Source organism: Micropterus salmoides, unplaced genomic scaffold (assembly GCF_014851395.1).
Source record: "Micropterus salmoides isolate LMB-PRFRI ecotype aquatic unplaced genomic scaffold, ASM1485139v1 Ms_hic_scaffold_9, whole genome shotgun sequence".
Taxonomy (NCBI): domain Eukaryota; kingdom Metazoa; phylum Chordata; class Actinopteri; order Centrarchiformes; family Centrarchidae; genus Micropterus; species Micropterus salmoides.
The window spans coordinates 23,031,215-23,049,332 of NW_024044681.1; the positions used below are offsets into that span (position 1 = coordinate 23,031,215).

The 18,118-nt window shown below is 38.2% G+C and overlaps 2 protein-coding genes across 3 annotated transcripts; both read left to right on the forward strand.

Annotated features, from left to right (window-relative positions):
• Window positions 1-5,466: 5,466 nt before the first annotated feature.
• Window positions 5,467-10,877, forward strand: si:ch1073-15f19.2 (T-cell surface protein tactile). The gene is made up of 7 exons (XM_038708510.1): window positions 5,467-5,627; window positions 5,862-6,194; window positions 6,845-6,957; window positions 7,124-7,280; window positions 8,998-9,468; window positions 10,119-10,227; window positions 10,427-10,877. The coding sequence occupies exons 1-7, from the start codon at window positions 5,546-5,548 to the stop codon at window positions 10,566-10,568; spliced, it is 1,407 nt and encodes a 468-aa protein (XP_038564438.1). The 5' UTR covers window positions 5,467-5,545; the 3' UTR covers window positions 10,569-10,877.
• A 1,426-nt stretch (window positions 10,878-12,303) lies between these two features.
• Window positions 12,304-17,646, forward strand: LOC119895402. Of its 2 annotated transcripts, none has more exons than XM_038708511.1 (6): window positions 12,304-12,475; window positions 13,326-13,433; window positions 13,561-13,603; window positions 13,742-13,905; window positions 14,355-14,413; window positions 15,239-17,646. In XM_038708511.1, the coding sequence occupies exons 1-6, from the start codon at window positions 12,469-12,471 to the stop codon at window positions 15,743-15,745; spliced, it is 888 nt and encodes a 295-aa protein (XP_038564439.1). In that variant the 5' UTR covers window positions 12,304-12,468; the 3' UTR covers window positions 15,746-17,646. The 2 variants fall into 2 exon arrangements, with proteins under 2 accessions (XP_038564439.1, XP_038564440.1); XM_038708512.1 differs by having other exon boundaries at window positions 12,322-12,475; window positions 13,781-13,905.
• Window positions 17,647-18,118: the final 472 nt, after the last annotated feature.

An 18,118-nucleotide genomic window follows, 5' to 3' on the forward strand; every position in this document is an offset into this window, starting at 1 on the left:
TGAGTAAATGAGTAATGAATAAATTGTTACATTTGTATTTTTTTCTATCCCACCTTACACCCCCATACACTATTCACCATCTTAAACCATAAATTCTGTGGTCCATTGTTCAGTCCTGACAACTTATAAAACTAATTTTTATCCACCACAATGACTCGCTCAATTTTTCTCCCTCCCTCACTTATGCTCCCACTCTCGATAGTCTCCAAAATGTCATACTTTCAGAAAGTTGTTGAGAGTTTTAAGTTGCTCAGTCATTGCTGTCCTTGGTAATTGTACCCATCCACGTATTCTTCAAAAGAAACACTGAACTTTTTTCCCCAAATTTTGGGGGTAATAGGAGACACACATAAAAGGAACAATTGAGTAAAGGTGAAAAAGGTGAAAACAATCATTGTAAATGTGTCATTTTCTGGATGGGTCAATTCCTTCCCCCAAAATAAGTGCAGTAATAAAAGACGCCCCAAATGTCTTAATATGGGAGTTTGCCTTCAGTCCCCCCTCAACATCAAATGCCTTATTTTGACATCAAGCACAGTGGTGCTGCAACATGTCCTGACTGTGATATGGGTATTCATGGTTCCCAGAACCTTTGATCAAAATTTCATGTATCATGACTGGTCAAGAGGTAGGGTGAGGGCAAAACCTTTTTTTTTCTACACTAGCAACCTGGCTCTTGGGATGGTTCTTAGTTAACAACTAAGATGATGAACAAATCTACTAAATATCAGCATGATGATGTAAGCATTTAGCTAATCTGCAAAAGCACAGCCTGGCTGTAGACTCACACTGATAATATCCACAATGTCATGTTTTTTACAAGCCCATTTATAATTTAATAATGTTTGACATGCATCAGATATAAAAAGCTGAGCTTTCAAAATATAGAGGGTCCTTGTCAGAACACCAGGACTGACATTTCAAAATTAGCACTGTCACAATTTAATAGCAATGTCTGATCTGTCCATTTCAACTTCTAGGGGCTACTAGTTGGGCTTAATGTTTTACTTTTGGTGTTACCATTTTAAATTCCAAAAAGGGAAATGTGCTCACCCCTCATAGCAACATGAGCAGACAAGGTAAAATGATGGATTGGGATTGCTCAGCTTTGGCATGAAAAGTGAACATGGGTTTACTGTGTCACAATACAGTATTAACCAGATATAAATTTGATCTCTCAGCCGTAAGTCCCACTCATCTTGCTGGTGGAGACACTTCTTTAAAGTGGCAGACCTTAAGGTTTCAGTCCTGGTTGATTTGGCGACACCTGATAACAGCAAATGCGGGTTAATATTAAAGGTCACAAAATTCTGGGGGCAGCAAAAGCAGCTATTGTCTTTTTGATAAAGAAGTCTGGCAGTAATTGGCCCTTTTTTACATTCTGTGAGCAACTATAATCAGATTTTATGCTGCAAACGACATGAGTCTGCGATGTGAAAGTAGTTACTTCGCTTAGAAGTTGGAGGTGTGCAGTCAGTTGCCTGCAGCTCTCCATCTAACAGCTCACTGTGGCTGCTCCTTCCTGTTCCATTACTCCCTGCAATATTTCAAACTGATCTGCTGTCAAATTTCTTTGACATGACTGACTGCTACCTTGTTCTATAGAACAATAGTAGTCAGTACTAAGGTCACTGACAAACACATTGTATTTCTTGTGATTACTTTATAATAAAGGTTAACTCGTGTTTCACCATTTAAATGTTTTTAATGTGAAGCTACAGCAGTAGGAAATGTTCACTTTGCATTAGCTGTAACTTACAGCATGTTTTCTGTGAATGTCGCCACAGACACCCAGTTCGTAATATTTAAAATCCATCTATCCATCGTCAACAACTTATCCTGCGTAAAAGGGTTGCAGGGGGCTGGAGCCAATCCCAGCTGACATCGAGCGAAAGGCGGGGTACACCCTGGACAGGTCGCCAGTCCATCGCAAGGCCACACATAGACGAACAACCACACATGCTCACACTCACACCTAAGGACAATTTAGGGTCACCAGTTAACCTAGTCCGCATGTCTTTGGACGGTGGGAGGAAGCAGGAGCACCCAGAGAGAACCCACGCAGACACGGGGACAACATGCAAACTCCACACAGAAAGGCCGTGGGCAACCTGGGTTTAAACGCACGACCTTCTTGCTGTGAGGCGACAGTGCTAACCACTGCACCACCGTGCCACCCAATATTTAAAATATAAAGATTAATTATACTTTCACCTGACAGCCATCGGCAATAGATGGTGACTTTGATTAAGAGGCACTAATTTAAATTCTGTAACTATTACTGTATTAATGTGTTTATTATTTGTTTATTTGATTCCAGTTTCTTGTCAAATGTTTCTGTTTTACATATTCAAAATAAACACTCAAATACTAAAATGAAAATCTTCAAGATTGTTACTTTAAAGCAACATTATGTAGTAATTTTATCTTAAAATAACAGTTTCAGTATATTTTGATGATACACTGACTTGAAGGAGGGAGAATGGCGTCTCTGTCATTGCCACTCCAGGCCCGGAGCGCCTGGTATGGCACTATGTAGCATTGGAATCCCAGGCTGAAGAGCTTTTGTGACGACTTTATGCTTTACTGCACCATGTCACACACCAACACGACTCTACGCAAGCAAGCTATAAGAAGAAGCAAAACGTAGCAAAAGGTCTGCATTTTAAAACAAAAACGTAGTAGTGTGGATGTAGCCTTAGGCCTGCTCTTTGTGTGCAGGCTGCTTTCAGGCTTTTTATTTTCCATGTAGGTCTCTCTCTCTCTCTCTCTCTGTTCTCATACTGTCTAGTCCCAACACGTTTTTACCATAAAATATCAGCTGGTGGAGAGTGGCGCCTGTGTAGTGCCAAAGCTAGGATATGGGCAACAGCAGCCTCTATGGACATAATTAGTTAGCTAATAGCAGAGGCAACGAAACTGAAGAGGACGGTGATGGAGCAAGCCTAGAGGAGAAAAAATGCAAGAGGCTGCTGGATGTTGGTGAGAACTACTTGCTATGTCTTGTGTTTCACACTTGCTTGATGTTAGACTGTGTTGCTTGTTTTTGATGCTAGTTTTGGGTAATGAGTAACAGCTGTATCTACGACAGCGGTGAATAACACAAAATTACACATAATGTTGCTGCTAATGAGGTGACCAAATCCTTTAAAGCTACATAAGATAAACTGTTTCAGCTCCAGATGACACGTCTACCATGATCAGCATGTTCGTTATTTTTTGTCAGAAGGTTAGAGTGAGAAAGTAGTATAAGTTACACTCTTTGTTATATTTAGCAGGAGTACATTTGGGTCTGACTGGTTTGTAGTCAGACAATCTGTACAACATGCCCAGATTTTAATAATACATTGCCTCTACAAATCAAACTCATTCACAGAGATAACGCTTTGCTTTCAGCAAAACTGAGCAGCGACTGTGGCTAAGTGAGCAGGGCAGAATGTGTGTTGACACTGGTCACATAACCCCTTGAGGTCAGCAGACATACATCCACCTTACACACACACACACACACACACACACACAAAAAAAATCTACACACAGAGTTGAAAATTAGTTTTCTGGAGCAATATACGGCAAAAAGCGCAATCTGCAGCAGGTCACAGGGGTATCCAAGAGCCCTAGAGACTTTCAGAGCAGGCGTGGCCTCAGTTTGGATCTATTAGTGTGTGTAGAAAGGGTAAAGCGCACCAGCAGGTCACAGCACTTTCTCTCCTTCTCATCACACCAAAGAAGGTAGACAACAGAGCCTACCAAAACCAGTAATTAATTTGCTTCGTTATTATTTAATAGTGAATGAGAAGAGTTCCTATTTAACTTTTCTGTCTGGAACATTGGGAAGTCATTATAAGCTAAAATAATACTTATCGGCCAAATGCCTTACATTTTGTTCTCATCATTCTTCATGGGCCACAGAATGAAGTCGTCACGGTGATGTTACATTCTGACAGAAATCCTTGAGACTTCCACGAATCTCTGGGGAAGTAATGCTGCCCTTATCAAATGAAGCAAAGCAGCAAGGTCCCCTTACACTTTGATACAACACTGACAGAATACTGATAGATATATCTATTTGGATAGCTGTCAATAATTAAATTTATTTAGTTATGAAGGTCATTCATAGAATATGACTGATGACTATTATCAATCATCTAAATGCATCGCAGGGTCTACTTGGAGTATTCATAATAAATGAAGGGGATAGCTCTTGTGGAGAGATGAAAAGAATAAAAAGGTGGACAAGCTGTTTGGATAACAGCACTTTGTGACACTAATAACTGTTAATATTGCTTTCCTTCTGATTACCTACTGAAATTAGATAAATTGCCATGCTAACCTAAAACACTGCCACCCATTCATCAAATATGTATATAAACAGGTTTGTCTTAAATCCTGGAAGAAAACATTTGCCTTATTATCAGCAGTCTATTAGATACGCACAAAGATGGAATCCTTAGTTAAAAGATGCAAACAGATTTCCCAGTTTACTCTTATGATCTGTGCAAATTGGATGTGGTTATATGAAGCCTTTTCTCTAAAAGTTGCAGACAAATGATTAAATTCTTTGATGAATGAATTTGTGCTCCGGAAATCCAGTGTTGTGACACAATGTCTTATGGGAATAATATTTCTTGTCTCTAAAGATCATGGTAAACAAATTGTTTAATTGCAGTAAAAAAATCACATTTGCCAGACTTTGCCCATTATTTCTGTAATATTTCCTGTTATCTCTATCCCTGCACAAGTGTGACAAGTTTTATAGTTAAGTTCTGCTCTGAGACATTAACCACTAACAAGCACAAAGGGCAAAACAAGAATGCAATCGGAAAGCCAAATAATATCAAGCAATCAATTTATCAAATTTTTAAGTCATATATTTATAATATATATATGCGAGTTAATCAACACTATAATGCACCGTCTTTCTTGTGTTTAGCGGCTCACCTTGAAAAGAACAAGAGAATGAGAAAATGTCCAGATTTTATTGTTTGTTGATTATGGATTAACCAACAGATGGGGCTAAAAGAAATGTGTATACATGTACATCATGCATACAAAAATGTGACAGGTTTCATTTCATTCATTTGCTCAGAAAGATACCGCACTAAATCAAACTTTGAGTTAATTACAAAAGGACATATTTCACATATTTATAAATAATAAATATCTTAATTTAACCTCAAGTGATTTAGAATTCATTCTGTGCATGTTTGGAGTTAATTAATAAAAGTTTATTCAAAAGAATGTTAATTAATTGTCTTTGTTTGTGTCTGTGTGCTCCCTTGGTATCTTCCCTGCATCCTTTTAGTTAGTCCCAATTAAAACACTACACAACAGTTAGGACGGCTAGGATGTACTGTTCGTCTGTTGCAAAGTTTCGCAACAGCAGCTTTCACCGCAAAGTTTTAGCACTCAAATGACTCACTCTTGTCTCTGTGTGGCTTCCTGTAAAGATATGTCATCCTGTTCTGTCTCTCTCTTTAACCTCAGTCAACTGTCTACTGTTTCTGTCGTTGTTGAATCCCTCAATGGATTCGGGCTGATTCTAATGCATTTGGGGAGCTCAGATATGGCTGGAAGTGCACTGGGAACGGTCCTCTCTCTCCTGCTCTTCGCCTCTATTATACAAGGTAATCCTGGACCACATGTGCTGTTGCTCGTATAATATACCAGCAAAGATGGGATATTCACCATGGGTTTCAAATGTGTATTGGCTTCTGGTTAGACAAGCTGCCTCAGTATAATGCTCTGATTTTATCTGCCTGCATCCCAGCGGACTGCAGTCTGTAATATCAACTTCAAAGTGTAAGTGATGTTGTCTCCTCACTTTTCCTGCTTCCAATGCTATCTGATGTGCTTGACAGGGCTCCGGGATTTTCAGGTGTTCCATATTGAAAAGATGGAGGCAGTAGTGGGCCAGACTGTTACCTTACCCTGTATTGTAAAAAACAGTACCAATCTCCAGATTGTCAGTATTGAATGGAGTAAGAACAAAAATAACAACGCAAAGCTGGCTGTGTTCAGCAAAGGGTTTGGAACCCATCTATTTTGGCCTAATGTCACCATCCAGAGCTTGTCAATGGGCTCCTATCTACACCTTTCTAATGTGGCGAAATGGGACAGTGGCATCTATATTTGTGACATCACAAGTTTTCCTCGGGGCTCCATCAGGAGCGAAACAGAGCTAAAGATCAAAGGTAAGACAAAGGCAAGTACGTGCAAAGCCATACCTGTATACCTCAAACACGCACTGCAGTGTTCCCAGGATTTATTTGGCTAGTGATGTGCAGTAACTTTGTATCTTATTGTCCATTGCATATATTTAATGTTACTGCTGATTGCATCAGAGTGCTGCTCCTCTGCCAATCTCAGCAGTTATTTACTTCTGAGCAAATGTATGTAATAATTGCAAAAATGCATCAAAGAGCTTTGTGTGCCCTGAGACATTTACTTTCATCCCTCTGTTTGGCCTGTTATTATAGATTAAGGTAAAGCTTTATTGATCCCTGGGAAGGGGCTAAAGCTACTTTGTAAATAAAGTACATAAAGGTTAATGCACCAATAATTATAATCCAATGATATCAAAAACATTAGGAAAAAATACTTATGAGTATTTGTACACTCTGGAATTGCTATGTTTGCTTAAAAGTCTGTAAAAGATCTGAGTACCTCTTCAACCACTGCAACAGAGGACAATTAAATTAGGTGTTTATGTATTGCATCTGACTTACAGTAGTCAGTAATCTTTTGCTGATAGCAGTCACTTCCTGTATTCACTTTACAGCAGACGTTTTGCATGAGCAGTCTTGAGTGGTCAATCCAAATTAACCTCACATTTCTTGATTAGATGCCGATGTGGAAATAATGTGTGATGTAAACAGCACTGTTGAGGTCCATACTGGAGAAAATGTGACCATTCACTGCATATCATTCCCTAATACAGAGTACAGGTGGACAAAGGTAAGGGAAAACACTTAATCAGCCCATTTCTGCCATTCTAGTCAATTTCACTTCATTCTTCCAACGTCAAGATGATTGATTACCTCTGACATCAAACCCTACAATACAAAAACATATTTTCAATATGAAAAGTATTTATATGCTACATAATCTTGTTTTGTCCTAGAATGAGACACTGGTGTCAGAGAAAGCATCTCTGGAGCTCTGGTGGGTGACGGATTCTCACACAGGGGTTTATGCACTGACTGTCACCACAGGATACAAAAGTCTGCATAAAGAGTTTACCGTCACAGTGCTAACAGCAACCACAAGCTTAAGGACAGGTGAGCTTCTACAATTCTTTGCCACTATTTCTCTCTTTGTGCCGCACTCAATTTCAGCATTTCCTCAGGGTGGGATTAACAATCTAGTAAAGAGCCCAAGAGACTGAATGACTTAATAAACTGCACTGGACCAGAGAGCTGATACTTGACTTTTGTTATTATACTGTAGCTCCCTCAATTTTAATTTTTAATTAGCTTAAAGGAAAATGAGAGAGATTCAAAGGATTTCAAAGCTGCCAGCCATGTTATGAGAACATACTGTGAAGTAACTGTGAATAAATTGGGAACTACAGAATTTTAAGAGTGAAACTCCCCAATTATTTGCTGCAAATCAATTGCCCCATGGGATTCAGGGTTAATACTGAACTTAGCTGAACTAACACTGGTGATATAGCTTGGTATGGTGCTGTGAGTGGGCTGCGCTTAAGTAGGAAAACATTGCCTGTCTGTCTACTTTCTCATCCTGCATACATGTCTCTCATGAGAATTTGAATATGTATTAAAAGGGGGGAAAATCAGAAGTTACTTCTTGTTCTTCCTGTCTTTGTACTTTCAAACCACAAGAACAAACAAACTCGTCTTAACAGCATGTCTGAATCATGACATGGGGTGAGAGCACAATCTGTTGGACAGAAAGGAGTAGTACAGCCCAAATGACGGTTTGAAAAAATACTGAGATAAGTTGCTTGAGACGGACACAATGTTGTATTAGATCAGATTGCATGGCAGCATTGGATTACATTTAACATGCTTGTGAATTAGCAAATTTGGCAACATTTAAATATCTCATTGGTGTCTCATTGGAGATGTAAAGGGAATTATTGATAGATTGTTCAAGGTGTATGTATGCATGTGGGTATGCATGGTAGAAATAAATAGTAGTAAATAAGTGACAAATAATGGATTAATGGCACTCATTACTTGTGAATACATATACCCCATAATGTTGAATTTGCACTTCATGCCCACACCTTTGCTTCAAGAATCTGTGCACATGGCTTCAAGCTCTAGGTTCTTGAAAGAGCTCTTTGCCTTAATTTACCTATTGATTATGCAGTGCTCATAAATGCCAACTCGTCCATGTTATAATGATGTATCACAGTGCATTGGGTACTTTAATGTGGTGCATTACTTATACTTCCTACTCAGTATTCAGCTTTCCAATGCGAAGCTCAAAAACCGAAGTGTAAAAACGACAACTGCTATTTGACAGGGGATTGTGTGCCGCACTGTTTCTGAGCAGTTGCCAAGCAACCAGCGAAGACTCCAGGACCTTACCGCTCCTCGTAAAGAAATAGTTCCAGGACAAAACACCCTGTAAAACCATAACTTGTCAGTTCTACATTTCTGTTTGTTTGGATTAAACAAACTAGATAGAATATGTTAAAAAAAAAACTTTAGAATTGCAGGTTAGCTGTTACCTTTTTTACGTAGCCCACATTTTTACCATACAAAAATGAGGCAAGAAAGCTATTAAGCATATTTCCTACCACATGGAACTATGCCATTACCTAGAATGCCCCTATTCATGTACAAACAGATTCCTATGTGATGGACAGGCTACATTTTGTTTTCCATGTCAGGTATTTCTTTATGTTAGCACTGTGGGGTTCCAAGAAAGTATGTTTTTGATTCTGCAGTGACACCATCAAAACAGCACAGTTACACTGTTGCTGACAGCGTGTCTATTGTGAGTTCTTTGTTTTTCTACTTTCAGATCTCGTGACAGTGTTGCCTCAGTCCAATGCAACTGTGCAGGGTTTGATCAGATCAACAGGACGTGGCCATACTACATCACCGACCACTGGGCTTTCAACAACTGATACCAATGTAACGTGGACCATGAGTACGGGCATTGATGTAACAGAAGATCCAAATCCTAGCAAATCTACAATCACAGCTGCACAGCGTCTTACACACACCAGCGTCACATCACCCCCTGCCTCATACACTGACCTCTATCACTCAAACAACACCAGTGATCTTGAGATAAACCCGACTCACAGTTTAAACACATCCACTTTTTCTGACCAATCAGTGACCAGCAACCTATCCACAACATTGAGTTATAACAGTAAGGTGTTGAGATCAACACAGGAGATAAGGAATCAGTCCATGGGAACCATCGTGGAAAACTCTGACAGTCCTGGTGCAACCCAAACCCTGACTACTGGGACTGAGAATAAAGGTAATAATTACTTACTATTACTGTTGCTCAGTGTTCATAGGATCAGTTACGCATTTCCAGTTTATATCTGGGACCCGAATGATCCATTATCCCTTTTGTTTGCCTGATATTGGCTTTTTATTGTGATGCTCTCAGATTGTTTTGAGCACATCATTTGCTCTGCAGACTGCCAACTGTGGTTAGCTTTGTTTGTGTCTGTTGAAGTGAGGCGAGCAGCCGCAGTGCCGGAAAGTAAACAGTAAAATCTGTAAGTACCTGAAAACAGAGCACAATGCTCAAACAGACCTCTTGAAAGCTACAGATGCATATTAGCCACAGCTTCGTTACCTTCACCATCTGCATCTTCATCATATGCGGAGGCCTGACAGATTCCAGTTTTTCTAAGCCTCAGGCTATAGATGCCTTTTTCATGGTACAAATCTCTGTCAACTTCTGGGGTCGGAGTCTGACAAGCTGAGGGGGAGGAACGGAGACACACTTTTCTGCCTCAAGGCAAAAAGTTTCACATCATAGCTTTACATTTATTATCAATATGTGTTGGAGTCTGCTGGGTTTTACCAGAGCAAGCTGATCAATATCTTAGAAACACACATTTAGCTGTTGGTGTCCTCCAAAATGACACTTTCCCCCTCTCTGAATCTGCTTCTTAGATACTGATGGTGTACGGAGTCATCTGTGGTTGGTGTTAATCATCGCTCCAATGCTGGTATTGATCGCTGTGGCTGGTATTCTCTGCAGGAGAAAAATTATAAAGCAGAGGTAAAAACTCCCGTTACCTGTCCATTCAAGCACCCTATAGACCTGTCTGCACTTGTTCACCGTCATGCACTAGGTGACCCTGAAAGACATGGAAAATATTGATATTTCTCTTTATTCCTGATAGATACCCATGACCTATAATATCTGCATGCTAACTTTCTAGCATTGTCACCAGTAAATATTTGTGCTCTCTCTGTAGGATGGATCTACCACCTCCATTTAAACCCCCACCTCCTCCAATCAAGTACACAGCTGCAAGACACCGCGAGCCTTTCCCCACTTCAAGGTGTAACTCGATAACAGATCTCACAGATATGGGACAAAAGTGTACTTATATATAATCTCTAATGAGTTGATAAATTACATGCAGTAATTCATTGAGGGGATGAGGGGGTGTTTCCTGTCTTGGTTACGTGCAGAATTACAAAATGTCTTGCTTTTAGTTGTGGTCAGTTTTGAACTGCAGTTACAATACAGTTGCAGGCAACTGTTCAAATGTGGGATGTGTGTATATCTGGGGTGAGTGTGTTGGGTTTCTATGCTACTGTGTATTAAATGTTTTTGTGGTTTTAATTTTTTTTCTAACAAATGTATTCAAATTAATGATAAAGTTAGAAAATAAAAGCTTGCTTAAATTGACTGAACTACTACCCTGCAGGTGCTTGTGTTATTTACTTTTTCTTAACATTCTCACAATACTATTTATTGTGCTTTTATAATGTAGTCATTTGAAGTCCCAGCTATTTTCTCTTGTGCTGCAGTAAACAAGCATTCTATTTTCACAGAAACACAACTGTTTAAACCTTATGGCTGATTTATTTTTGGTGTCCTTTACAGATCTGTTGTAATGCTGGCTTTCAGCTGTGATTTAGGATTTCCTTTCAGTGACTTCCTCTAATGTATCTGCTGTGCTGATGTTGCAAATTGAGTGAAGGCTCTAAATCAAAGACCAGTGTTGTCCACATGTACCACAGAGTGATGCTTCAGTTTACAAAGCGGGGCTTAAACCACAAACCACATTGGCTAAATGGCTAACGAACGGGTGTTAGTATTAGTTAGTAATAGTATTGATTGTCATATTTTTGAGTATTTACCGGTTTTATTCATAATTTTTTTAGTCCTGTGTGTTAATTTACTTTGAAAATTGAATTTGCACACCAAATTAAATGGACCCTCAATTTGGTTTCTCAGTAACATTTTTCTTCAGCCACACTGTACACACACACACACACACACACATGTTCCACTATCCCTCTAGGGACATTTCATTGAAATAATGCATTCCCTTGCCGCTTACCCTAACTTTAATCATCACAACTACATGCCTATGCCTAACCCTAGCCCTAATCTTCACCTAATTTTGACCCTTAACCCTAAAAACAAGTCTTATCCCTCAAACAGCCCTTTAAACTTGTGGGGTCTGGCATTTTGGTCCTCATAAAGCTGTCGGACCCCACAAGTATAGTGAGATCCCGGTTTTTTAACCCCTCGACTATAGTAAAACAAGCCGACACACACACAAACACACAAACACAATCATGTATTTAGCTGTACTGAAAAACTTTTCACAACTACATTTCTTTCTTCTAATTTCCAACCACAGTAACCAAACCACAACGTACTGTGTAAATGCAAGATATGCCTTCTTGACATGCACAGCTCTGAAGCCCCGTTCACACAGACAATGCATACAAAATAAATAAAGGTCTATTGTATAGTACTGTACTTAGAGTTAAAACTTGGTTTTAGGGTTAAGTTCAGATCAAGTTTAGAACATTTGGGCTAGGCTTAGGGTTTAATTGTTTTTTGTTTTTGAAAAATATTTTAAAATCCATTGCTGACACATAAGTTGAGTGAAAGTTAGGGTGAAATTTATGTTTGTTTTTTATTTTATTTTTTGTTTCTGTATTTAAAAAAAATTACATTTTTAAATGAATATTAAAGTTCTTAACAGATGTTTATAAACTATTGTCATCTTCAGATAGTAATAAAGTGATCTATTTGAAATCGTATTGTATCTCACAATAGTATTGCGACTGCGTGCCTCGGAATGAGGTTACGTTGTTTCCTGTTTGTAACTGAAGAGAAGCCAGTTTTCAAAGTGTTGTGATAAGAAAGAGGTACCTAAGGCAAGGTAAAAATAGACTACAGCGTAGCTCACTGTCTAAACACTGTGATGCCCTGTAGCCTGAGAGCATTCGTGTCAGACAGACAACCCGTTTTGTTCAAGACGGCTGGAATATGAACGGTAGGATAAGAACAACTTCTGGAACTAAAATTATTCATTTACATTTTCAAACTTGTATATAATATTACAACACTGTACTTATCCTTATCCGTAAGAACAATTCTGCAAAATGTTTCTTTTACCACAAAAACTAAGAAAAAGCTAAATCAGCATATGTCACAGAATACGGCAGAACAAAAGGTAAAAGTAAAGGCTGGAGGCTTAAAATGAGTTGATAATCTAAATTTATGTAAGTAATGGTATATTTCTCCGTTTATTGTAGTTTAGTAGTATCCACATATAACCTTACAAATTGACAATAAAACTGTGGTTACAATGGGAAGAATGAATATCCGGTTAAATGTGTCAGTACTGTTTAGTTGAAGCTTGTACATTACATATTTCCATAAAGACAATATTGTTTTGGTTTGTTGTGTTTTTTTACAAATCATCTTTTAGACTCTAGACTAGTTTTAAAAAAACATTCTTAGATGTTCCGTATGCTGTAGCTCACGGTAGATAAGATTACACTATAATTTTAGAATGGCCCTAACATTCTTTAATGGTTGCAACTTTCTCTGTTTTTGCTTTAATTTCCCACCTTAAAGTTCAGGGATTGTCTAGTATTGCTAAAAACATTTGCATGTTTGTGTGTCATCAGAGTAAAAGTCAGGACGCATTTAAAAAAAGTTTCATCTTTTCTTTTTGTTTTTGAGATGTACAGAGGGGAATTCCAAACTATATTAGTAATAGCTGATAAAAAAGTCTGAAAGTCTACTCACTGATTAAGAAAACTCTTCACAATCAATTCCCACTGACAGTAGTTTAAAGGTTTGAGGTGTTAATAGTCAGTTTGTGTTTTGTCTTTTAGGTTGTCAAACTGAACTGATATGTCTGGTGCTGTTGTCTCTGGCCTTGTTGATCTCTTTGTGTCTCAATGTCATCTTCTGCATTAAACGAAGATCCATTTTGTGCAAAGGTATGGTTATATGTAAAGTAACTTTTTGGGTCACAATGTTTGTTTTGTTTTTTTATTCAAAATATTTCAGCTTTTACAAGGACAACAGGGTATTCCATAAATTGCTAAATATTTTTTTTTCATACAGACACAAAAGAGTGCTGCCACCCAGACAATCATGACGGAGAAAGGTATGCTTTTTATTTCATTTTTTTGAATGAGGCTAAAACATGTGTGCATATCAGTCAGTATTTATCTTAATTTGTAATAAATAATAATAGATATTCCAATATTTCTAATTTACATCTACAAATTACATCTTATTGTAGAAATAACCTCAGAAATTGTTCCTCCATATCTTGTCGAAGGCCGCCACAGGATGAAGGGCAATATTTTCATAACCTCAATCATCATGAGCAGCAGGAAAATCCCCACAATCATCATGAGCAACAGGAAAATCCAATCTACGGCAACATCAGCACAGACAGAAGAGGTGAGAGCAGGCCTACAGTCTGTCACCTTTTAAAAAAAATTTAAACTGAAAATCACTGCATTTTTATGGAATAAAAAAATTTTTTTTTTACTTTAATTTTAATAAGGTTGTTTCCTTTTTCTGTATTTGTAGACTATGTTTTTTTTTGCAAATGCCTCATGGCTGAGTTTTAAAAACAGTCGAAATGTGCGTTGAAACAAGCTGAAAGTTCATTTGGATCAATTCCTTGCATGTTACGCTTATAATAATTCATTTATATAAAACTGTAGAGATTTCCTTTACACCCACTGTTTAGATTTCCAATATTCAGCTATTTTTTTGTAGTAATTTAGCCAGAAGATAAACCTTCAGAAAAATCTAGATTCTATGCTTTTCAAGTGATTTTTTTTCCGGCCTACTGTAGGTAGACTGTAAAACAAATGACCAAATCGAGTGTTTTACTTGTTCAGGTTCTGTAGAGGTTTGTTACGAGATGATGACCTTGCAACACACAAGAGATCGTATGAAGGTAACTGTTTTGACTCTATGTTCAGACCAGCGGCTATCAGCGGTAAAATTTCTCTCATTGATGTAGTTCTTACACAGCTTCCACATGGTTTTCATCATTTACTGTACATGATGTTGTTCCGTACTATACGTGTAAAATATATTATTCTATCAATTATATCATGTGCAGACATTAAAAGCCTCATTGCAAGGTGAAAAAAAAGACACACTTTAATAGGCTTCTGTGCGCTGGGGTGCAGCGTAAAATTTTTACCTGCTGCTTGATGGTATTCATTTTCGCGGATTATACCTGACCTGCACATGGCAATTGTTAAACCTCTCTAAAGTTTTACGTCTGCAATACGGAGAATGAAATGTAGTGAATGTAACACTTACAAATGGTAACAAACAAAAATGGGTTTATGAGTTTTCTACAAAGTATAATCATAATCTAAACCAATCGCTTGAATACATTTTGTGAATGCTTGTAATAATTTATGTTACATTCACGCTGAAACTACATATATGAGCATGTGCATGTCGTTTAAAAATACACATGCAGACCAGTTTAACCCATGCTGACAGATTTGCTTTCAAACCGGAAGGCAAATGATACCATAGACTTTGTGGTCAATGAAACTGTGAACCAACAAACACAATTAAGCACAAAATGTTCTAAAAATAAACTTGACTTACAGAAACACATGCAAACACATGGCCACAAGATCTCACCTAAGATAAAGCATATGTATTAAACTGGTGTGTATAGTGCTGCAGCATTTGTGTTCATGCATGCATCAAAAAAAACAACATTTTACCAACCCATTTTGTCTCCATCTCAATCCAGTCTTTAGAGCCTGACCTGAATTATGCCTCACTGGATCTGAAGGTGGCAAATAAATACAAGAAGAACCATCGCCATCAGCAAGGCCACACTCAGGGACGAAACAAACCGCAAGATCAGATGCCAGTCCACCACACCCCCTCTGTGAATGCTTTCTTGGAGGTGGAAGCAGACATGGACGCTCACCTTCCTCCCAGAGACACAAGCACCATGGTTTCACACAGTAGCATCTACCTGAACAGTCAACAGATAGCCGAAGAGACAGAGGAGATGGAAAGAGAATGGGGCATAGACATGGAGAGGGTGACTGCGGGTTGGGAAGGAATAAGAAGGCGGGAGGATGGTGGAAGTAGAGAATGGAAAGGAGAGCAAGAGAGTGAGGAAAGAAAAGGACGACAAGATTTTAGTAATGGGAGTGTATGTACACAGCTTTCAGAGATAGATGCTATTCAGAGTGGCACGGATCATTTCATCAACAGCTTTAGCCATGATAGTGTCCCACAAGCTTAGACAGATTTCATATTATTTCCTTGTTTCAAACTGTTCAGAACTGAATAAGCCACCTGAAAAAAAGCCAATAAAATAAAACAATGTAATATTCAACGAGCTTTGCGCAGTTGAGCAATTTCCTCTGATGCAAACAAACTACCTCTTGAACTCTCCACACCATTGAGCAACCAAGGAACAGAAGTGTACCTTTCTGTGCAGAGGATGTAATCAACGTAGAGGATATACAGAGAAAAGGAAACTCTGTGTGTGACATTTAGAGGTCAAGGGCCACATGGAAATTTTCAATATCTTAAGGAAAACATCAAATCATCACAGGACACAGAAGAACTTTCACTGTTTTGATGTGTATAATCAGACATCAGCAGATGTCTCACAGAAAGGTGTGAAGGGGAAAAAAATCTTTACATTTGTTTTCCATGATGTAGGCGATGGCCAAGCTTCGAGGTGCGATACCTTCTTTTTCAAATGTACTTGCCAAAGCACAGGTGAATCTGCTTTTCAGTCATGTTATAATTGGAGATAAAATTAACATGAACATGAAAATTAAAGGCAAGAAAGTGAAAAGGGGAATGCTATTAGTGGGATATCAGTAACATTTAATTTTCCATGTGGGCATACATGTGAATGTCACCCACAGAGGATTTTCCCCATCAAAGTTATGATAATGGTCAATAACTTTAGAATTTAGAATTTATTGAGCTAACGCGCTATCTGCTTAAATTATTATTTCCCTCTCTGTACTCCCCTCTCGGGAAAGATAATTTAATGCAGAGGGAAGTGAGCTCTGAAGTGAACTCAGCAATGAGAGGCCTGCAGCGCAGTATTTGTTGACAGGTTTTCAATAGCTGACCATGGCCTACTTCCTCTCTATGGATTTATTTTTGGTTTCAGGCGTTTTAGAGCTAACTGTTGCAGACAGGGTAGCAACATAAAAAGACAAATAACAATGCACTTTCAGGCCCTGAAAAAAAGATGGAAATATTTTCTTCTTCTTTTTCATAAAAGAAGACTATTATTTTCTTCTTTATGATAATTATCTCGTAAAGATGTGGTTGTCTATTGTGTTTAATTGTGCAGAATGGCTTGATTGTTTTTAAGGACTCCATAAGACTTTGCTTAATTGCAGTGCTGGAATGTAACTAAGCACATTTACTGTATTCTACGTTACTTGAGTCTTTCCCTTCTTTGCCACTCTCCACCTCTACTCCACTTAATCTCAGGGTAATCTTGTAGCCTACATTTTACTTTACTACAATTATCTGGAAGCTTTAGTCAATAGCAACTTCACAAATAAGATTTAAAAAAAATTTACACAAAAATCATTTGTTATAAATTTAACAACCCAACAGTTTATACAGGTACAGCTGAAACAATTAGTGTGGTGAATCGATTAGTTGACAGAAAATTTATTGGCAACTACTTTTATAAACAATTTAGTCATTTGTCAGGTAAAAACATTTCATGGTTCCAGCTTAAAAAATCTGAGGATTTTCTGTGTTTCCTTTTAATTATTTAAATAATTTTAATTTATTTTTAATGATTTTGAGGCTTGGATTGTTGGTTGGACAAAACGGGGCGGCTGTGGCTCAGGAGGTATAGTGGGTTGCCCGTTTATTGGAAAACTAGCGGTTCAATCCTCGGCTATATGTCAAACTGTCCTACTGAACCCCGAATTTGCCCCAATGGCTGTTCCATCTGTGTATGAATTTGTGTGAATGGGTAAATGCGATGTAGTGTAAAAAGCGCTGTGAGTGGTTGGAAGACTAGAAAGGCGCTTTACAAATACAGATTATTACAAAACAAACATTGTGAAGGTGTCACTTTGTGCTCTGGGTAATTGTGATGGCATTTTAGAATTTGGCAAACAAAATTAAAGGAGCAAATAAATAGCACTGACAAGAGAGTGGCAGTCGCCTTCTTTCTGATTGCAGCCTAGCTCATGTAGCTACCATGGTGCCACCATAAAGTGTGTTATACTTTGCTAGTGGCAGTCATAATATAGTGGCCTGAAGTAATAGGTGTTATTGATATTATTATTATTTATTTGTAAAAATTATTTTGGAGGCACTTTATGTAAAGAGAGATGACAGGAAATGAGGGGAGAGAAGGGGAATGACATGCACACAGCCAGACTTAAACAGGGACATGACAATTTATGGCTTGTGCCTTAACTCCCAGGGTGCCCCAGTGAAATTACTGTATTACAATTACAGTAACGCCTGTCAGATTACACCAACTGGCCAAAATTGAGTCATATGTGTTTTCTGATCTGCCACCCCTGTGGTCAATATGATTAAGTTAAGACATTATGGAAAGAATGCCTTCATTTTTAAAACAGTCAATGTCATAAAAGTATCATGCTTTGCATCCACC

What these genes read in the sequence shown, in the direction of transcription:
- si:ch1073-15f19.2 (XM_038708510.1), top strand. Translation starts at nt 5,546, where the DNA reads ATGCATTTGGGGAGCTCAGATATGGCTGGAAGTGCACTGGGAACGGTC. An exon ending in CTTCGCCTCTATTATACAAG is followed by an intron (nt 5,628 to 5,861) that starts GTAATCCTGGAC and finishes TGTGCTTGACAG; the next exon opens with GGCTCCGGGATTTTCAGGTG. An exon ending in TACTGGGACTGAGAATAAAG is followed by an intron (nt 9,469 to 10,118) that starts GTAATAATTACT and finishes TCTGCTTCTTAG; the next exon opens with ATACTGATGGTGTACGGAGT.
- LOC119895402 (XM_038708511.1), top strand. An exon ending in GACAATCATGACGGAGAAAG is followed by an intron (nt 13,604 to 13,741) that starts GTATGCTTTTTA and finishes ATCTTATTGTAG; the next exon opens with AAATAACCTCAGAAATTGTT. An exon ending in CATCAGCACAGACAGAAGAG is followed by an intron (nt 13,906 to 14,354) that starts GTGAGAGCAGGC and finishes TTACTTGTTCAG; the next exon opens with GTTCTGTAGAGGTTTGTTAC.